Below are 23,296 nucleotides of genomic sequence, written 5' to 3' on the forward strand. Positions count from 1 at the left end.
GAGCTATATAGTCTTAATGGCTTGGTGCTTTCCCCTGATAATTCCCGCCCTCCTAGTCCCCTCTCATATCAAGATCACAACTTCAACTTTGTCCATGTACAGTATATAAATGGCACACACTTTAGAAATTAACCCCATTAATACTTTATTTGTATAGCAATAAGGAATAGCTTACATAAGCATTGATGAACTAGTTACATATATTGTACTTTGTTATACTGTATAATATATACACACCAATAGTGTTATAGTGTAAATTTTTCAGAAAGTTGTTTGTTCATGTACCCAAGGCCACACAAGTATCAAAAGCCACCACCAAACCCGGGAGACTGTAGCACCATCAGTGTCACGGGATATCAAACTCTGGTTTCCCTTCAAATTGCTCAAATCTTATACTGCTGGATATTCAAAGGGCACTAATTATTATTAAGAAAGCCAATACAAGAACAAAAGTACACAAGGCAAGTGATATGAAAGGCATCATATTCACCAAGGATGCTGTCGAGGGACAAATAACCACTAGAGATAGTTGGGAAGCAGATGCACAAACGTCCTTAAAAATCAGGACCTTTTTTTTAAAAAGGAGATGCATGACAATGTAGCTCAGACAATAAGAGGCAGGGATGTATTCCATTAAGTGCCTGTGGGTTAAGCGTGTATAGCCAATACAAAAGCTCGCCAGAGCTGAAAAAAGGCCACACAAATACTCGCCAACTGGTTATTTTATTGGTATTCAACAAGTCATATGCTACTGGTTATCCTGTTAATTGTACTTAGAGTGATAAGTAAATGAGAAGGCACCAAGCCTGGTAGACTAACACTGAGAATACAGAAATTCTGGAGATGTCATTGAGGGTAACCTTAACTGGAACATCAGAACAAGTCAAGGTAACAAGGCAGTCTACCAGTTCAAGAGTGGTCCTCACCACCCTTACCAAACTGACAAAAATTGAGCCAACAAACTGAAATAGGTGAATACACATCTGGAGAGCAGCAACAGCCACAGGCTTGTCAGTGTAAGCTTGAAATATTTGGTCCAGAGATGCCAAATTGATTTCTGGTGGCTCACCTTACAAATCATATGAAATTTAGGAATGAGTAATCATTAAAGGGGACAGCATCACACTTTGCTTCGCTGTGCCCCCACTCACCAGAGGCAAACGAGGAAATGAAGCAGTATAAGCACCCAGTCAAACCTAGGAGTAATGGAGATCACACAAGTAAGCAGTCGAGAGTGAATGGTAAACCCTTCACTATAGGAATACCAACTCTCCAATGCCCGTTTGACCAAAGTCCAGCTATGCCCTCGCTAGCCAGACTAACTGATCGATTCATTTGGGCCTCGCTGAACCTCTGGTTTTACCCAATCTCTTCAGCAAAGTACTATGTGTCTCCCAGGTCTCTGTACATGGTAGACTGGCAAGTCCAAACTATCTTCAGTCCTGCTTTTTTCCCAGTAAGCCTGTGAAGAACTTTACAACAGATCTTTCCAGTTAAACAGCACTAGCTCCACAACTGCAACACGGTAGCCTCCATGATAGAACTAGGCAAGCAAGCAGTTATCAAAAGGTGACAAGCCTAAAAAAACATAGCACTATGTTGCCATATAGTCCAGTTTATATTTAAGCACATTCAACTTGGATAAAGTAAGTCATTTATACATTAAAATATTTATTATGTCCTATAAATATACTTTATTTTCAACAAAACTTCAATACACGTATTGTGCAGTGGTTTCCACACAAACTTTCATGGAAAAATATCTTGTTGGATGAAGATATAGTGAACCATTTTCTCAAATTGCAATTGCCCTCTTTTGTATGATTAAAGGCACCTTATAAATCCTGCATTTGTGTTACATTCTACTAATGGCAATAATTTTAAGTTTATCAAAATGCAGCAAGTTTTATAAAGAATATTTCAAGTTCACTATACACCATCAAACTACCTCAATTGCAAATAAAAAATCTAACATTTTTACAAATAATATTTAATATACTATCATTTACAATATATTAAAGGCAGTCGGAGATTTATAAAACAAAAATCAAACAATATTCTTAAGTATTCACTTACTAGCCACCCACAAAAATATAAAAGTTATTGGAATGCTTACACTAAAATCTGGCTCAAGAAATCCAGAATATCAAAGCTAACAAAATCAACCTTAACTGACTAGAATACAGTACAGAAAGAAAAGTATATGACTGTCCAATTTTTGTAATTACCCCCCCCACCCCATTAAAAGCCAAACCCCAGGAATAATATAAACCCAGTGAATGACTGGACTGATAACTGCACAGTACTTTCCAATCCATAAAATCATCTATGTTGACAATTGGAAAAATTTAAATAAATTGGGACACTTTTGTAAAATGGCGTGTCCATTAAGGTGGTTTCATTCATATATATTATTGTGTTTCTGATACAAGTATGGAGACCACTATGCATTCCTGATAAATGCAGTATATACAGGACTAATTCATAACCATTCAAATAAGAAAATCTATGCTTATGCTGGTTCAATTTTATATGGTGAACATGAGCACTGGACCCAGACCACTTATTACACAACCATTGCTGGCATGAGCATGATAAACTGCCTTATGCCATAATATTTTCAACAATTAAAGTAACCAATTTTAAGTGCAATAAAATCATTATGTTTTGACTGACAAATTATTGCATTACACATTAAATAAGCCGTTTTCAAATATATAATTACTGTAGTAAGCTTAGCATATCATCTGACTTAAGAAATGTTAATACACCAATAATTCTGGAACAAACTGATTTAAATTAGCAAGAACATCTATACTTTTGGCACAAGCACAGTAGAGGCAATAATGCCCATATATGGCAATTACACAAGACAATTGATAAACATTTTGGCCCCTCGCCCAAAAGAAAATGTGGGCAAAATAAAACAAATTTGAAAAAAATTACTTTCAGATAATGCCCACACTATAAACTAGAGATTAATTTATACAGACAATATTCAACAATTATGAAAGCTAACCAATACTGAAAAATTTAGGCAAGTGTTTCTAGTGTACAAGTGTATGTAGGTACATACCACCTTTGCTAGTGTTGTGCAGGCCCATAGCCACAGAAGAGAGGGGGCAGATAATGCATTTCCTTGACGTCTTGTGCAGATCGTCTTCCATCACTTGTGTCTTTTTGAGTAGTTATTACAGGTCAATTAAGTATCTTAACAGCATCAACTATCATGACACCATGAAAAAATTAATCTGGAGAGTAAATGATTAACTATTTCCATAAATTTCAGCAGATAATTTGAAAACCAGACAATTATTTGACCTCTGTGACAAAGATTTCTATTACCTTCAGATCATAAATGACCATGATAAAGGAACCTTCTGATGCACTTGCACACTTTGAACAAACGAATATTTATGTATTTTTTCCTTCCTTTGGCACTTGCCATCTATGGTGGGTCCTCAAACATTTTGGTCCCATTAACTTGAGCATACAGTTTTAATTTCCAGAGCATAAAATAATACATCCCATCAATGATCTAAACAAACCAACATTAATAATATCAACTGTACATATATTTTATCCCATTTTAAATCATCACTACTGAAATAATACAATCAGAAAATTTGTGAATGGGCAAGTCGGTAAATAAAGTCCAAACCCCTTGATTAAAACGACTCCATGTACTGTGTTGGAAAATATGAAATTAAACATCAATGTTTTGGAAGTGTTCAAATAGCAAAAGCTGCATCAAGAATGCAATACAAAATATTTATAAATCTGTTTAAAGTTAAAAAGTGTGTGTAGCATATTTGTGGTGTAACATCTACAAGTAATCATCCATCACTAAATTACCAGATATTATCATTGGTTTTAAAAGAAATGTTAAAATTTGCCCGAGATCAAAGTTTGGCACCTTTCATTTTATGCTTACATTGTTCACTAATGCAGCTGATAGTTCATCAATGGTTTCTGTTCAGATAACAAATCAGTATTGGCATTAAAATATCCAAGCATCTTTCCCTCTTAAACATGGATATATATATATATAGTGTCAAGTTTTCTTAGGCTTGCATATGCATGACAGCAACTAGGAAAGTATGGTCATCCTTTACTCATAAATCTTGAGATTTAAATCACACCACTGATATCAAAATATTAAATAAAATTATCAGTTTTTATTAATATTAATACAGTACTGTATTTCAAGTCTACACGTCTTTTCTGCACCTTCCATACTCTTAAATATTTGTCATTTTACACCATCTGTAACCAAAATGATTCTTATTTAAAAAAAATTAAATATCCTAAATGAAATAATAAAATGCAGTCTTTAATACAAGGAATGGAGATAATGTAACCAAAATGCTTTGGGAAGATTTGGCAAGCACCAGCTTCCTGTAAATACAGGATATAGCAGCTCAGTATCACGAAACCAGGGCTTCCTCTGCTACCCTACCTCTCAACATTACTCCATCTGTTACGAATAAACACTGTACAATGGTTCTAGTAGTAATTTATCAATTCTAGCAAAACCGATTTAAAATTTATGGAAGCTTGATTGATTAATATATAGTGTAGAAGAACTTTTGTGGCATCAGGAGCCAGAAAATACTAATGATTAAATAAAAGGGGCATATTTACATACAGGGTGGGCAACACTGCATTAATGAGGCAAGGTATCACTTCATACATAAACCCCTTCCCATGTCAAAATTCAGCCGAATAAAATTTATGATTGGTTTTTCCCAGACGTCATTCAATAATTATTTAAGAATTCCGATTTTTAAGCTTCTCTATGATGGGCCAAATATATATTTGGTGAAAGGATATCTTGCATCAAGTAAATAATCTAACTGAATACTGTATCTGGGTACATAATGGTTTTGTTTGTGCTATGTAAGAAGAGAAACCCTGTCATAGATAGCTTCACTTTCAATTATTCATTAACTCTATAACACAGCCATGAAGTGTATCACTAATCTGACTGCAAATGTCAGCTTTCACAATAAGTAAACTCTGGATATTTCTAAATTAAAGTCCAGCTAAAACCACCTCCCATGCACAAGTATGGAAGCACTGACAAAAAATACAAAGGCACACATTCAAAATTCTCTAGAGCAGTAGGTAAATCCTACTTTGTAATGTGTTTTTTGTCTCTAGCATGGAGATGTTAGGTTCCATGAACATTAAACTAATGGAATGTACAAGTTCTTACCTAAACAAATGACTAACAACTGTATATAAATTTTAATATTCGATACCTTTGATACTGTTTAAAAATATATACTGCATAATACAGCTAAAATTTTAATTAATTAAAAAGAATGTTTAATTATAAAGCTAAAATTGTAAGTGTGAGGGGAAAATTATATTACAAAGTGTGGCGCCTTATTTACAATATCTGATGTGCAATACATTTCAACATAAAAAATAATATCTGCTGATTAATATCACATGAAAATTAAAATTGTCTAAAATTGTTAGCAAATAATTCAAAGATTAATTAAAATACCCTTCATCTAATTAAGTTGCAATTTCGTGTGCCTACTTCCAGAATAAAATACCATTTGAGAACCATGGCAAATAGGATGCTTCCTATACACCCAAAGCACAAAATTAATGAGGAACGTGTACGAATGAAATAAGTTATGAGCAATATGTCATATTCAAATATGTACTATATCACTAATTGTCAGGAATACTTTACATATTGCAAAACGACCCAATACTCCTGAGGTATTTGACAAAACATGAAACTATCGATAGTATGATTGACCTCACAAGGGCCTCTGTCTATCACTTTTTTCAGAAGTTTGAACATATTACCAACAGACTTTCATATACTGCATTGCTTTTCATCAGTAACACTCACAGCACAGGGTGTGGGTCTTTGCATATCTGATATTAGGTCAACCACCAGTAAGTAATTAACCACGTCATAATCCAGTCATGAAAGTTTGTAAAACTAACACTTCTGTTGAACAGACATTTCTGCCATTGTTTCAAGCATGTAAACTTCCTGCACTATCTACCGATTAAAAAAAAACTTTCATAACATTCTGCTGCACTTTGTAAAATTCTCTAGATTAAACTTCTGCTTCATCAGTAGTGGTGATGACTGTAGTGGTGGTAACGAGAGAGCTAAAAGGCTCCGATGCTTCTTCACCAGTTTCCTCAACGCAGTTCGGTCTGATAAAACCCAAAGAATTATTAGATGTTCTAATGATAATGTTTTGTACTGTATGACAATAGCAATGGTAATTAACACTAAACCCACACATTGAAAATGGAAAACCAAGCCTTTTAGCCCATTATAGATTGAGACAAGACTTTATAGTGCTCTAGGCCAAACCAAAAACAACACTTATTCCTAAGGAGTGGACTTATTGTTTATTGTTCCAGTCATTTTACTCTTCACAACTGATATGTACAGTCTAAAATGTAGCTCCTTTAGTAGACTTCATTGAAACAAGCAATAGATTTAAATGTATTAAATTACTGAATAATCAAAAACCTCTAGTTAAGAATAGTTTTGTGAATGCTCATTTCCCTACAAGGTATCAAGGCATTTTACCTTCGAAGAGATTCTACCCAAATTCTAATTTTTGCTTTATCATATTTTAAGATTATGCTTTACATACAGTGGAAAATAATTTACTGCCGATACCTTAAATTTGGATTGATAAAAAAATTTAGTAATTTAAAATTTAAAAGTATTTCCAAGTTAAATTAGATTAAGAGATGGCCATTATATATAGCATAAATATATATTAAACAACTTTAAAGCAAGCTGTAGCAAAGGATTAAAGTAATATTAGAAATATAGAAAAAACCTGCACTACAGTAGAATCTTGGTCTTCATATAAATATTGTCTACATTCATTAACAAAATACTATAGCATTCATCGAGTGTTGTGTGTTTTATTAACTTTTGTGGCCGTGTTGAGCTTTTTACCCAACTTTTTTAGTCACCATAATCATGAATATTCAAGGCAAAATGACAAGGCAAGGCAAAAAGGAAATGTAGAAATATGAATGACAGTCTCAAATTTAAGTTATTGCCAATAATATCTTAAATTCTTCAAGGCCAATAATGGGATTTGTACTATAAAATACAATAACCGATTTTTTTTGTTACCGGCTATGAAATTTTATCTTGATAAGATTTAAATCATATCAGGAGTAGCCGTGCATCAAATTCCCAACAGTTTAAGGCTTACTTAAGATTATGACCTTTTTTTGTATGCATTAAATACAAAATTTACCAAAACAAAAAATTTACAATTATAATACAGTATATAATCAATATGCAGTGAGATTATTATGCAGTTTATTTTACTCTAATGAAACTAAAAATTTATAAGGTCCATGGCAGCAGCAGGTCCAAAAGCCCACCAAAGACTAAATGCATTCATTGTCAAGACCATTGATGTAAAATAACCAAGATACAACTAAAGTGCAACTAAATAACAATTACAATTCTTTAGCATTTGTATACTGTACATTTAAGAAAGTGATTATTCGTATACACTGTAGATGTGCAATATAATGAGAAAAGCATGCAACAAACCTGGTTTCAAGTCCTTCAGTGCCAGGAGAGAATTCAGTGGGGCCAGGGAAGACAATGCTAATCCACTGGTACTCATTTGTGTTGGATGACTTGCATGAGCAGAACACACAATGCCAAGACTAGACAGTTTTATATACAGATTATTCTATCCTACTTAAAACAAAAAAAATCCAACTTCTTAATCCCTTGAGCAAAATGATTTATATTTTCACCAATAAATGTGAACTTTCATTCTAAATCATTGCAGGATTAAGCAAGTATGAATTAGCATTGTCTTCTAAATGACTGAAGAAATATATTAGATGTCAGGATCTCGGCGCCTGTAGCAAGGAAGGATTCAAGAGTTGAGTGAATTGCAAAACAAATAAAGCTTTAAAGATGCAATACATGCATGTTCGAACTTCAATTAACTACACAATTATTACCATAAATGGTACATATTTTAAAGGAAACGGTATATGCAAAATTAAAAGGAATATTAGGCAAGAAAGAACTACAAGAGTTTTGTCTTAAAGATGGATATAAAATATAATAACTAATAAAAAAATAGGAAACTATTATTGATGTATGATGCTTTAACAGTGATTTCTTAGTTCCAAAAGGTAATTTTTAATAAGAATAACCTGTCTTTGAATAAAATTAAAACCATATAATCAACGAGAATATAAAATAATTTTATATTTTAGGAACGATAAAGTAATCAAAATTACAGATCTTTTATTCAGAAAAATAACCAATTTAAGGAAGGCAATTTTCTCCATGCTAAATATTCATACTGAAAGACATTACTCTTAAGAAAACCAGGTACCATCTACATCTTACTAAAATATATAAAGTCCATTCAATTTAGCACCACAATACAACATTTGCTAAAAAGCTCAAGCCAAATAACCTAACGGTTGGCAAATATGAGTTTCCAGGATCTTTTTAGCACTTTCGAGGCAAAGCTGCACCATTTGAGCAAAGTGTTCATTACTGTGTAGAAAGGGGTGGGGTATAACCAATGGCAGGTTTTGCAGGCGAGGCAAGTTTCATGCATTGTAAACCAACTAAAATAAAAATGATAAATTAAAGCACGAGAAGAGCTTGTCACACCAGTTAAATGCCCAAGGTACCTATATATCTAAAATTTTACTAGAAAATATGGACCATGCTGCCTTGATATGCAGTGATTGGTATGAACATTCTGTTGTACAGTAGAGAAAAAATTGTCAATCATCTACATATTGTACATTAAGCTTATTCACATACAAGTTTCACTTGTCATAGGCAAGAACCAATTAATTACTTTTTTTCTACCAGTATTATCTAGCTTTTGTACATCAAAAACTTTAAAAAAGGTTGTATATCCAAGTAGGAATATATTCATGGTTTGGCTGTTACTACACAATGCACTAATTTAGCTAAAACTACTAGTACCGTTGCCGTAATACGCGAGCACAGATGTACGTGTAGGTTGAAAAACTTGGCACAATGTGCCTAAACAAAGCAAACGAACAGGACTGGAAAAGTTTACAAGAAATGAAAAATTAGTGTAGAGTACATTACAACCATGAAATTATTAAAAAGCCGTTGTAATGTGATCGACTACCAGGGTGCATTGGCACAATTTCTCGTGATGCTGCCAAGTATAAGAAGCCCATTTTAGCAAGACGCCAAGAATAATTATCTATTGAAAAATGTTTTTAGCCCTCTGCATGCCAATGAACTTTTTATAATATAATTCTAAAAAGAACTACTGAATTTTCATGTTTTTATTTTACACACACACCTCACCTATTTCTTACAATCTTATAAAAAATATGAAGCAAATTTTATAAGAATTTCCAGAGATCTCTCTTGCATACTATGTACATTAACATTTATGCAATTACTAAATACTCAGGAGATGTCCTTCAGCACTTGTGTGCTGGCTACGCAATGAAAATTGTTTAGTTCCTAACAATTACTATTTCTAATCACTTTCTATTTATAGAATTATATATGGCTTTTGTAAAGTACTGTATATACTTTATTTTTTTCCTTTCAGTTATTGCATACAATAATAACCAAAATTAAACATCTAAATTAGCAACAAAATTCTATTATTTGCATAGCAGGTAAAGGATAAGAGTAGAAGACCAAGTCAAGCCAATTCAAGTGGATGACAGTACCTGTATACAGAGGAAGTTGATGTTGATCTTGACCAGGACACCATAAAATCTTTAGGGTTTGATCCTCGGTAATCTATTAGGGCTTGTGTAACATCATCAGGATTCAGAGTACACTTAACTGCACGAACGACAAACCTTAAAAGAAATGATCTTTGGTACAAACTAAATACTACTGATGGCCCCATCCCATGAAGGTGGGAAATGGGGCAATAGTTTGCATTTGTATACCAATACTGTATAAACTTATTCAGAAAGTAAATTGTGTAATATTGGAGCACTTAGAAACTGAACTTCATTAAACCCCCCTCTTTTATATTTTCTATAGTAAATGTTCTTTTAAAGTGTTGCAATTTAGGACTTAAGACACTTAATATTACCTATAGAACTTCCTACAGTTTTACACACAAAATTTGAGCCATTAGTTATGTCCAGTGTTAGATGTACTTTTAGTGTTTCAGTCATTCCCAACATATATAAACTATATTATGTACTTACCCTATTCACAAATTTTGAAATTACATAAAGTATATATACCTGTGGTGGATTTTTTAAGTTATAGCATAATTCCTCTCAATATACATTATGTCAAGAGCACCACTGGTTAAATGTTTAATTAAAATGTTACCTTAAACAAAAGATTTTTGTTTTTGTTTTTACCTTGGCAAGACTGCTAGTGTAGCAGTAAGTATAACAGTGAGCCAATGGATAGGAGAGCCTAATGCATATGCCAGCTCGCCATACTGACTAGGCTCGCTTAGACAGGCCGCACAGCTCATGGTGTATATCGCACTAAACACGTAGAACAGTACGAACGACATTACCAATCCAAATACATGTATCACAGTCTGGCGAGTTGAAAATGCAACATGTCAACATTTTTAATAAAGTAAAAAATTAACAAAATTTAAAGATCAAATCTAATTAACTTTACCATGATTTATAGTAGTTCTATTATCAATATGCAATTGATTGCAACAGAGCAGATATACAGTGTTTAACACATTTTTTCAGAAAAATCCAAGTAAACTCACCCATGATTTGGTTTCAATAGCAATATGTAATGATTGTGCAATAAGACAAGCATGTGTAACTGTTAGGCCAAACTGGAACATCCCAGCATTGGAATCCTCATGGAGCTGTTGGAAGCCACACAGATACACATCAGATACATAGCAAAAACACTCCTTACCCATATGCAATAGATAGGCAAGGAGGAGGATGATGAAGACGAAGGAAAGATATAAATAAGAAGGCATAATACAGACAACTTTGGCTTCTCAAACATGCAGAACCATTTCATTTATATTTTAGATAATAAAGTTTGATACAATGTAAACTTTAATAATTATTAATCAGGAAACAGGGATTAAATTTATTTTAAACTATAATCTAGAGTAAATGGATTAGGCAGATATTCTGCATTTTTCTTCAATTCACACAATTCACAAGACTAACCAAGCATAATTTCCCACCAGTTCCCTCTTATCTAAAATAAAGAGGATTAAACTTACGACGGCAGCAAAGAAGAAGAGAATAATGGCCTGGTAAACAGCATCCAAGATGTTGACCCAGTAGGAGTGAGGTTTATACAGGCGACCTTCACGCCCCTGGGCATATAACCGAGGGTGGGCAAGGAGTACTTCTTCTGGTGCATCCTTGTCATAGATGCCTGTGCAAAACATTTGTTGCGTTACATCTCGCATGTCCTACATTGCTCGTCATAATTATTTACCAATACAGTACTGTACAAGATCTAAATACTTATTACATTTATTGGTACAGTATTAAAAATGACAAATGCATGAGAAAACAGACAACTGTAATCTTTATATAAAGAAAAAAACGTAATGCACCACAAACCTACCAACTAATACAGGAGGTATGGAAGTGAAAAGAAGGTTAAACACCATCAGGTACATCTGATCTATCATGCTGCTGCCACTGAAGCCATTGTATAACTGGTAGCACATCAATATCAGCACAAAAGACTGAAATAGATTAAAAATTTATATAGCACTCGAGGAAACTACAGTACACTGCAAATACTAATCTAATTAAATTGCAATAATATTTATGTCATAATATGAGAACAATTTTTTATTTATTTATTTAATAGTACAGTAGTTTTATATCAATCTCTCTAGAAGATATATCAATATAAAATATGCCTAATTTCAAAGCGAGGTGTTGCTACAGATCATCTGTAGTGGTGATTGCAGCTGGTTTATTGTGATCTGTCATATTTACGATAGTGAATAGGAAAATCTTGATCACTTCCTATACTGCTCTTTCTCTGGGTTAATGTCTTCCCCCCCCATTAAGATGGGAAACTTTGTAATACTGTTTGTATTAAGAATTAAACAAATACATCTGAGTATTTCGGCCTTTAGCCATCTAAATGGTTTCACAAGAGCAGGGGCCATATTCACAAAGCATTTACGTAAGTACTTACGAACCTGTACATCTTTTCTCAATCTTTGACGGCTTTGTTTACAATTACAGTATTAAACAGTTAATGAGCTCCGAAGCACCAAGAGGCTGTTTATAACTAACAGTTGATTGGGAAGTTTTTATACGTGTAAACTGTTTAATAAATGTAACCAAAGCCGTCAAAGATTAAGAAAAGATGTACACGTTCGTAAGTACTTGCGTAACCGCTTCATGAATCTGGCCCCAGGTGTACCTCTTGTGAACCATCATTTAGAGTACAAAGTTACAAACACCAACTCCCACCACACACAAAATGCACTTTAAATGCTTCACCTCCATACATTAAACCATTCCCAGTCTAATACAGTGCAAGGAAAGCAAGGACACATTAACCATTACTCACAGCATTCTTGTAGAAAAAATATAAAATAATACGGGATAGACGATCATAGCACCAATGACCATGGACTAGCAGTAATTTTTCTAGGTGGCGAAAGCGTGCAATAGCATAATCCGATGCCATTACTGCTTGTCTGCCCTCCACTCCCGAGATACCAATACCCACATCTGCAGTCTGTCAGTAAATAAATATATTAACCAACAAATTCACTGCTTTCTTAATTCCTAATTCTAGGTACAGGTATTCAATTTGCTTTTAAAATATACCACCAGTACAACAATATATAATCTTTATATAACACACTACAGTATTCTGAACTTCCGTGGATTTTTTTTTGGCCAGAAATGACTTGTTTGACCAAGATAAATTTGCACAATAACAAAACAGCCTGAAATCTATTTCTTTGTAGCAATTTTGTCCTTTACTCTTTCACTACTTCCAAAAAAGACATCTAATGTTTTATTTTGACTGCTTAAATTTAAAATTAAAACGGTAACTACTGACCAAAATCTCAATTTTAATGATACCTCTAGTTCCAACTGTCTTTAGTAGAGATAATTTAATATAACCTGTAAAACTATAAACATTTTACAAATATATATTTAAAAACAAGTTCAGTATAACTTATTCTCTTACTTGAATCATTGAGACATCATTTGCACCATCACCAACAGCAAGAGTAAGAACTTTCAGGCTATCTTTGGCACTGCGAACAATGAGAGATTTCTGCAGGGGCGTAGCTCTGCAACATAATACTGCACCGCACTTCCCAGCAAGAGTGAGGAAGGCTTTCTTCAGATTTGCTCGTCGGTCAAGAATATATCTGTAAAGACGCATTAAAAAATATATTTTTTTCCCCTCGTATAACTTGTGATGCAATGACTAACTGCCCTACCACATATGGAATGTGATGCGTTACACAAAATTCAACATGCCAAGAATTCAAATGGTCTAGGCCCAAATGTCACGCAAAGACTAATTTTCCCAGGAGCATCCACAATTTGCAAATATTACAGTATACTAATTACACGTTTGCAAACAAATTATGTCAATATACATCTTGCTTATTTAGTAAAATCTTTGAGAAACACGAGAGTTTCCTTACACAAGCGTTCTGCCATCCACCACAAGACCTCTTTGCTTTGGTGGCCCATTTTGTCTGTGGCCATTATTGTGGACAGAGGATGACACTGATGTTACGCCATTTGACACAGCAGCACCCTGAGTAGCACCAGCAGCTCCCTGCATCACAGCATGTTGCCAAACTTCTTCCTGCTGTTCTATTTGCTGCAGATAGAACTGTATAGTTCGTTCGGCTTGGTCTTTTGTGCGGGCATTTAACTTCAAGATCTGAAATAAAAAAAATATATTTAAAGGGTAATGAAGGAACATGTTTTCTGTAATGACTTCTGTGCTTTACCCCAACTCCAATACTATTTAATCACGATAATTTTAAAATTAGTTGCTCTTAAAAAAATATATAAAAAAAAATTCAAGGCTAAAGAAAACTTAACCAAAGATGCCAAATCTAGATTGTGTACGTAGTTATGCAGTACTTAATTCAGAATCGAGTTTTGTGGGAAAATTCATTCACATATTAAGACAGGACCAGTATAATTTTGGTACAATGTATTAACTTGAAATTGATTATACAGAATTAACATGATCACTATTTCCCTTGCAACACTGCATTGTGCTCTGAACTACACCTTACTGCAGATTTGCAACAAAATACTATTATAACTAACCTCCATATTTGGCACAAAGAGTGCACAAGAATATGCAATATTGATGGCAGTTTCTTGCTTATCCCCTGTGAGCACCCACACCACAATACCTGCATTTCTCAAGGCTTGAATTGTCTCAGGAACACCATCTTGCAATCTGTCCTCTATGCCAGTAGCACCTGTCAACAAATTTTTTATTTAAATTTAAAACCTTTTAATGTGTTAACATCAAAGGAAACGGGTCAACAAGCATGAATATGAGAAGAGCAGAGCATAATACAATATTAAAGTTTAAACGAGTGTTAAAGCTAAGGAAAATATTAATTGAAAATAAATGCAAAGAATGATGAAAATAGAAGCTAAAATCTAATGCAAAGAATAAATCACAGTTACAAGTGTTACTAAGTAGTGTGAGGAAGTGGAGAATGAGGCAAGCTATATGGAGGATTGACATGGAATGCAAGAATAATGTATTGGCTTGTACGGTGTATGACAACTCACAAATAGCATTCCATAACTGAATAATGCAAACATGTGCTACAGGTGCTTTATGATTCTATAGTATACAGTATAGAGTTTCTGTAATATAGTATACTGTACTAGTATATCTGTATAGTTTCCATAATATTTATATCTTGGGTCACTATTTCCAACTTTGGACTGATGTCTACTATGAACACTGGAAACAGGGTAAAGCCAACATTTTTAATGCCAAGAATATACAGTATACCAGAAATGTAATTACGTAATAAATGACTAACCTATTAATTTCATATTTTTTTCAATCCTATTGTAGGAATCTTCTAGTTTATGTTCTCTACCCGAGAGAGAGTTCTCAGCATCTTTGTGCTTCATCGCCCAGTCTTCATATTCTGGATCTGTTAAAATTCGTTTGGCCATGCACAAAACACGCAGGCCCTTTTTGGAGTACCCATTTAAATGTTGCTCTGTACGAAATATTCTAAACTTTGTTTTATCATCTACTGATCTACTTAAATTCTCTAGTATTGCAGAATCGGCACCTGAAAGAAAAAAAAAATCTTCATTAAATGAATGTTTAAAGTTGCTCTACATACTGTACAGTACATAAATTTAACAACTCATTTTTTAAGTCAAAAGCAGCTTCCTTTTTCATTTATATAATGAATATGGAAACAACCACTTAAAAGAAATGCCAGACCCTTTTCCCAAGATTTGTACACTTGTCTTGTGCTCATGCAATCCACCTATTCTTTGAACAGGCAGATTGTACTGTAACTTACAACTTTACAAGCGTCAAACTTTAAAGTGGATTTGCTTAGCCAGAAGCATATGAACCTAGATAACCTATCCAACCCATTGATGCAGATGTCAATTAGCTCAATGAAGCATCAATATTAGGTGTACCATGCTTTTAGAAAAATATAGGTATGAATGACTAATGAAATGCTGGTATAAACTTTTCTAATTCTGAATTTAATGTGAAACTTTTAAGGTTTTTGTGAAAGCTATACATGTCTTAATTAACAAGGCAATTCAAGTTCCCTATTATACTGAATATAATATAAACATATGGATTAGCAAATAGTGTACCTTTAATAAAATTAATTGTAGTAAAAAACTCACCTTTACAGTACAGAATTTTTTCCTGAGTTTCAGGATGGCGAACAATTATAGACATCCTCTTTCGATTGGAATCGAACGGCAACACATGAAGGACATCATATTCACACAATCCATAACCTGCAAGAATTTGGTATATAAAAATAAAATGGTCATATTGTAAGATTCAAGTGACAAGATAAAAAAAAATTATTAATTTTGATTACAGACAATCTAGAGTTACCCCAGTCACAATGCCAGACATCAATGCTAACAATGGAAATGGTATCCATAACACACACCATCAATTCATATGAAACTAGGAAGAAAAAATGTATTATATAAAGGGGTACCACCTCTGGGAATCCATAGCCTTTGAGAAGAAAATAAAGAGCAGAAATCTTGTCATTTGTCCGATCTTGCGAGTACTGTATTTGTTTATCCTACTACTCCCTTTTACAGCCCTTACAGTGCTGTTGCACTACTCAGTACAACAGCACTGTGCAAAAACATTACCCAATTTCAATTATAGCCACTCTTTGTTTAAACTGAAAGTACATTAGACTGAGTCGATACACTAGGGGGTTAGATATATTGAATAGAAACTGGTTAGAGTAATGATGAAACCATGAATTCATATCAGATATGTAATGAAAATATATGTTATAGTTTACAGTAAAAATATAACGTACAGTATATCGAGTAACTATGCTATGAATCTCTAGTAAACCATTATTACCCACTTTCATGAGGTGCAGATGCACCAGCCCTTACATAGTAAAATATTGTGATAGTGTGAAAGAGGGTTACAGATATTAAAACCCAAACTTCTATTCATTAAGTACTACTATTATTGATAAAGAAAAGCTACACAGTATACTACTGTACTTCAGCAAGAAACCTTCCATACAAGAGAAGCAACTTATGTGAAGGATAGTGTAATACAAAAGTTATAGATCAAACTGACAATCAGAACTCTCTATTGCAACTATGTATTTAGGTATGAAGCACTAACCTTAAAATTAACTACAAAGATCATCTGTACACATTAAATTCATAATTATAAATATAAATCTGGATAAGAACCAAAGAAAATTACCTGGCAGTGAAATTAAAATATTGTGCAAGGATCTTCTTAGCAAGCGAAATCCATATTTGTATGCTGCATCCACTAGTGCTAACTCGTCTGGGCTCTCCGCTTCATAGATGGGCTTAATATCCATAGGCGATGGTGTTGGTGAACGTGAATCTCTCGATAAATTAGCATTATAAGTTTGTGCCGATTGGATGTTAAGGAGTGATGGTCGCAATGGAGAGGAATTGGGTTGATCTTTAAGGTCATATGACACTTGGACATCCTCCATAGTGCTTGATTCGTTGATGGGGTTCAGTATTATGCTTACAGATGAGCACGATTGATCATGACTTGGTGTAAGGCCGAGTGGAGCTGCATATCGTGGCAATGCCTCTGGGGTACGTGGAGGTGTGTTACGAGGGGAAGAGGCTATGGGAGAAAGTGGACGAGAGAACGGTAGGAAACTACGCAACACACGATTGGGTCCCCATGAACTGGAACTAATATTAGTTGTAGTGGTGGTGTTGCTGGAATTTTCTGGATCGGTGATACTTGAACTATTGGCACTTTCATTTGGCACAATCATACCACTTGCATTCATCTGAAAAAATTAAAACTTTTCTAGTATGATTAAAGACTCGTAGCAAAAGCATAAACATTTGCTTAAATACAGTATTCTCAAGATGGTACACTATTTACACATTAAATTATTCCATCGAGGAAAAAACGCAAAATCCAAAAGTATTTGTTTACCGCATCTCGATGAGGATACTTTGCAACAATGACAGTGTTGCATGCTGCAAGAGTAAAAAAAAAATCCATGATTCTCTCAGAAGGTGAATCCTTTGGAGGGCTGAGAGCAGTTGAATTCTGTCTACCAGGCTGAGCATATATCAATGGAAGCTCAATGGAAGCAAGTTCCTCCTGCAGCTGATTGTTCAAGGTGAAGGTGTCTCTTTGATCACAGCTCTGGTTGAAGGAATAGCCAACTTTTATAATTTTTTATCTCATAACGTTTAAGTACAAAATGTAACTACATTGTCAAAACATTTCATTGTATATTTTCACTGGGATAACGGGAAAAATTCATGCAGAGGAATAAGGCCATAAGTGTTAAGGTGTTGACTGGGGTGAAAATAAAACAAACCTGATTCTTGTTAATAACAGCTGTGTGGGCATAATCAGTACCATTGATAGAGCAGCGCTGGAAGACCATGTTGTTTTCTGTGAGCGTTCCTGTCTTGTCGGTAAATACGTACTCTACTTGACCTAACTCCTCGGGAATGTTAAGTGCTCGACATTCTGTGAATGTGAACGTGTCAATACAGAAAAACGTAAAGGACAACTTAACAGTATAGGATATAGTGCAGTGTGTACTTTTTACATACGTACATATCTCTGGAGTGACCATGAAAAATTGTTTTATATAACATGTTAAAGAACACATTTGGAGTTGGCTTCATACCTATAGTTTTGCCACTCTTCTTATCTTTAAAGTCCTTGTCACAGTGTATATGATAAACTTGCATCAATTTTATCACTTCAATCGTAACATACAATGATATTGGTATAATAACCTGTTGGAAGAGAAAAATAATCATGTGTACTAGCAAATTAATGCAGTACTGTACTATAGTCTAAACAACAGATGTAGACAAAGAAAGGCTGCAGCCATCTTTGATTTTCACCCAGTTGTAAAATGGCTAGCCCAGGTTGAGGGAAAAATTGGTAAGGATGCAAAATTTACTAGGAAAAGGTACTCAGTTCTGTACAAGCCAAAAAATGTATATAAACAGTATGCTGTATAGAACAGTATATCAATATTTATGAATGTTAAAATATTGCACACACTTTAAACCCACTCAAATAAAAATAACTGCAATAACATACCTGATAAATAATTACAAAAGTCCAAAAGCTAATAAAACCAACCCAGACCGGGTTGTTAGAGAGCTCACGAGTCTTCAGTGCTGCCCCCAGCACACTCGGAGGAATGAATGGCACCAACCCTGAGGTGGCATTCAGCTCGTGATAATTCTGTCAAAAAGAGAACATGTTAAATCTGAAAAATAATCAATTCTATTTTTAACAAAAAAAAAAAAAGGTACTGTACCTGTATCTTTAAAATGTCAAGTATTGTAATACTGTATGTATCCATGATCAATGTTACCGAGACAATATAACTAATTCTGACAGACTGCCAAAGATTCCATTTCATTACTCCGAACTACAGGTACCTGCGATTTACCTGTGACTAGTCTTCAGATTTTATATGTTGAACCTTAGCTTTAAGCAATCCAGTGATTCAACTTTGCCTATGTTACACATTAGGCAACAATCCTATTCCAAAACCAATTTTTACCCAGGTCTTCTGGAATTTGAGCATATGCAATTTCTATTAAGTTTTTTCATTCTATGCCAGTATATTTAACACCTTATTTCCAGAATTATGGCCAAAAACATTTGGAAAATTAATGTAAACTAGAAAAAAAAATCTAGAGAGAACAGAACTAAAGAGTACAGGCATTAGAAATATATCACTGTACGGACTTACATCGCTTAAGAGTAGCAATTTGGATTTGAGACCACTAGAGTTAGTAAGGTATAAAAACCGTATCAACACACGTATACTCTCTCACCATTCCTTTTCATTTAATTTGATAAGAAAAATACAGACTGTATACCTGCCAGAGACCAGATCCAGTAGCAGAGATAACGCACATGACAAACAGGATCACCACACACCAAATGACCTCCACGTTCATCCTCCTCTCTAATTTGGAGCGCTTGTATCTGGTACCTCCATTATTCAGCATGGCCTTGGTTTCACGACCTAAAAAGCCGCACTATTTATAATACTCGTACTATAATATATTATCACAGAGCTTTGACCTCTAATGAATCAGGATACACCCGTGTATACTCTAAGGGTGTAAAACTGTAGGCTTTGTACAAAACAGCATCTCAATTATAGTTTGAATATATAATCTTTTATATACTTTGTGACAGTGGATATAATGTTATGGGTAATGCAAATTTACTACGACAGAACAGAATGAAGGATTTGAACTGTAAAATATATTTGTGAACTGAAATTTACAGACATGAAGACAAGAGGGGCTGTAATGTGCAGAAAATGCACATTACTAAGGCTGACAGACTGGCACCAATATAAACAATGAGAAGGCAGTTTTACAATTTGCATCCTTGCATTGTACAACAGGAAATAATGTATTAGCTTAAATACCCAATAACATTCAAAATACTGTATTTTGCAAAGAAAATATTACTGTACTTTCACTGAAATCAAAATCATACTGTCAAATTGTCTCCAACAAAGGTGATTATCCCAAAGCCTTTTACATGCTCATTATATTGCACAACATTAATACTGGAGGCAAATAATTACAGATCTTACCAGCATAAACAACAATTCCTTCAATGTAATCAGTGTTCCTGAGAGCACAGTCTCTAAGCAAAAGATTGTCTTTTGTTAGAGGTACACGTTCCCCAGTCTGAAGTGGAATCGTTCCAGAGAAGTGGTAAATCTTGGTGGATGGGGCACCAATTTCCATCAGATAATCAAATTTGGCAACCTCAAACTTGTCATCCTGAAAAATTTACACATTTGTAAATATCCTGCAAACTTAAAAATTTTATATTACAGTATTACTGAAAATTGTTAAATGTGAATGGGGATAATCATTGGAGTGATATTACAGGCAATGTTAAATGGTCAACTTATATGCACTTAAAATTTACAAAAAATCAAGCACAATACTGTATTTTAGAAAATTTACAGCACTAAATTCAAGAACACGCAAAGTACAAAAAAGTACACTATACCAAATTTTTAGCAAGTAAAAAAATAGTTTCATTTTATTCTTACCATGCCAAGGCCTTTAACGCTTTGTCTTTGCTTAAGATTGCTCTCTCCATCTAAGTTGGAAGATTCAATGAAGCATAGACCATACTCGTCTGATGAATTAAGAACCACCAGGTCAGCCGGGATGATCTCGTTGCACGAGAGGTGAATAATGTCTCCAACGCGAACATGTTTCCACTTCTTTTTAACGTATCTGCCCTGGTCTCTGCGGGGGAAAACGTTTATTATTAACTAATTATACTGCAAACTTTGTGAACCAATCTTAACATTCTGTAACATAATCGGCATTGAAATGGTACGAAACAAACTGCTGTTATATAGTCAGTAATTTGTACATTTCTAAACTTTTACCCTTTATTGATCCATACCAAAATCACACACAGTACAGCATAAAACCCAAATTTAAAAAAGGCATTAGAAAACGTGTAAGGGTTTAAACCATTTAAAATTGCCGACGGGTCGTAACTTTAAACTTTAATTCCTGTATTTTCAACAATTTCACAAAACTGCTTAACAAACGTATAGCGCCTTAATCTAAGTTTGAATTAAGAGGTTAATAGATTCAAAACAGGCTTTATTAATGGAAAGGTCATTAAAGTAGCGCTACAAAAAGCATTGATTATAAAGACGTTATCTAATGTTTCAAATTTGTTAGGCCGTGGGTGTGTTGTGTATGCTGTCAAATAGGATAAGCATCGTCCAATCCTGCCAACAAGAGTATAGAGACGGTTGTATACAAATCAATATTTGTCTCTCCTCGCTACATTATGTTTGTTAGCTCCATAGTTATATTAGATATATTGGGCAAGACATGCCTTGCACCTAATTAACTTCCCCGCTTCTGTTTTGAACAAATTAGAAGTAATACAGTATGAAGACACGAGGACATGATTATTCCTGATGCCCCCAAGGTGCACTAGAATCATTAATTTCATTAGCATCATCCCCAATCCGGAGCGCTCTAGGTGCAAACTGAGCAGGAACTGGGTCATGATCTCCTATTACATTACTGAATCCCCAGTCATTAGACACTTCAGATCTATCGCTATGAGGAACCTGGAGCTTTGAACTCGCTTTATTAACCTATCTGTTTTATGATACCCTCATGATGCTCCCAAAATTTGCCAGTACAGACTAATGATCACGCGCCCCTGTATAACTAAGAATCCTATGCGATGGCTTTTTTTGCATCATGTAGCCAAGCTCTCGACACATTATGTACCTCTTCATTTAGAATAGCTGAATAAATGCAGATGTACCCAAATGTTTTTATATTTAAACAAAACTTGCGCCCTCCGTCACCACTGGAGTATTACAAGAAAGGTAGAACAATCGAGGAGGCTGTCAATCTTATGGACGCTCCCAGCCGCCTCCTCCCTTACCCGTCGGGGGGGATTGGGTGAGGTTGGAGGGGGGAGGGGGTATTTTTCCCCAGTGTCTAGAGGTAACCCCCCCCCCCCCAAAGCAGCGTTTCATAAGTCCAACCTTCTCACGTCCAGAGATCAGGCATGTGGTAAACCTCTGATCCGTCTATATTTTCCCCGTTTCTCTAGATAGAGAAACTCTGCATTATCCTCACTAATAAGACTTAATTGAAATCCTCAGATTAGGCAAAATTTTAATTAATTTTGTCGGTAAAGATGTTAATAACAAGTGATACATGTCCCAGCCCCTTAAAAAGAATAAAAAATTACTCGAGTCACATGGCCAATATACACGGCTCAGTCTTTGTATATACGTATACAAGTATATACTTATATTATATACTAAAAATTGGAAAATACACACTAACGTGTTACAATGGTTAACAGTTATCTCGCTTGGGTTGTAATGTGATTTAACTCGCAGATCATGCCTGGCCCCAGCCAGGCTTACCTACAACAACTCTCAGGCAACATCTAATCGTTTTATAGAAACCTACTAATTACGCACAGCGTTTCGGCCAGGTTTCTATGCTGCTCTGACGTTCACCAGCTCGGCATTCGAAGCTGATATTCTGTTCATATGGGCATCTGATGCAAGTTCTACAGAGAAGCCAAGCCTAGCATGTTTTCCTTTAAAAGGAACTTTTTCTGATCATACTACTGTCACTGGTCTCCTGTCTCGAGTTTCAGGACGTTACATCGCTCTGTTAAGTCCGGCAACCATTACTCTCGCCATTTTAGTTTACCAGTCACGCTGTATTCTGTACTACGCTATTTTCACAGTGCGTGCGCGCGCCTGTACACCTTGAGCATGACACTGCACTCTACTAAATAAACCTTCTCGCGCCACTTCCATGGCCCAAGCAACAACCCCCTCTCACCAAGGCACCTGTGTCCGGAAGCACTTGGCCGAGGCCACCTGCATCCTTCACACTTGCTACCGGCACCTAGCACCTTATGCATCAAGATGTAACCCTTCAAGACTGCTCTCTTTCCACCATCTGAAGGAGCTCGCCGTTACCTGTACACGACGGACGCCGCAACCAC

The 23,296-nt window shown here is 34.9% G+C and overlaps 1 protein-coding gene across 2 annotated transcripts in view; it reads right to left on the bottom strand.

Annotated features, from left to right (window-relative positions):
- Positions 1-1,972: 1,972 nt before the first annotated feature.
- Positions 1,973-23,296, bottom strand: part of LOC123763021 (phospholipid-transporting ATPase VD) — an 82,275-nt gene continuing 60,951 nt past the window's right edge. The window contains exons 7-26 of one of the 2 annotated variants that reach the window (XM_045749954.2): positions 20,829-21,030; positions 20,358-20,550; positions 19,624-19,772; positions 18,830-18,976; positions 18,405-18,516; positions 18,087-18,241; positions 17,693-17,908; positions 16,964-17,540; positions 15,889-16,005; positions 15,045-15,305; positions 14,305-14,462; positions 13,662-13,906; positions 13,193-13,379; positions 12,560-12,730; positions 11,591-11,714; positions 11,238-11,395; positions 10,758-10,862; positions 10,384-10,571; positions 9,727-9,861; positions 1,973-6,192 (exon numbers count right to left, since the gene is read on the bottom strand). In XM_045749954.2, coding sequence (XP_045605910.2) covers positions 6,090-6,192; positions 9,727-9,861; positions 10,384-10,571; positions 10,758-10,862; positions 11,238-11,395; positions 11,591-11,714; positions 12,560-12,730; positions 13,193-13,379; positions 13,662-13,906; positions 14,305-14,462; positions 15,045-15,305; positions 15,889-16,005; positions 16,964-17,540; positions 17,693-17,908; positions 18,087-18,241; positions 18,405-18,516; positions 18,830-18,976; positions 19,624-19,772; positions 20,358-20,550; positions 20,829-21,030 — 3,703 coding nt within the window. In that variant the 3' untranslated portion in view covers positions 1,973-6,089. Of the gene's footprint in view, positions 6,193-7,724; positions 7,894-9,726; positions 9,862-10,383; positions 10,572-10,757; positions 10,863-11,237; positions 11,396-11,590; positions 11,715-12,559; positions 12,731-13,192; positions 13,380-13,661; positions 13,907-14,304; positions 14,463-15,044; positions 15,306-15,888; positions 16,006-16,963; positions 17,541-17,692; positions 17,909-18,086; positions 18,242-18,404; positions 18,517-18,829; positions 18,977-19,623; positions 19,773-20,357; positions 20,551-20,828; positions 21,031-23,296 lie in introns of those variants that run through there. The other variant, XM_069302178.1, reaches the window with a different exon arrangement.

Source organism: Procambarus clarkii, chromosome 47 (assembly GCF_040958095.1).
Source record: "Procambarus clarkii isolate CNS0578487 chromosome 47, FALCON_Pclarkii_2.0, whole genome shotgun sequence".
In the NCBI taxonomy this organism is placed as follows: Eukaryota; Metazoa; Arthropoda; class Malacostraca; order Decapoda; family Cambaridae; genus Procambarus; species Procambarus clarkii.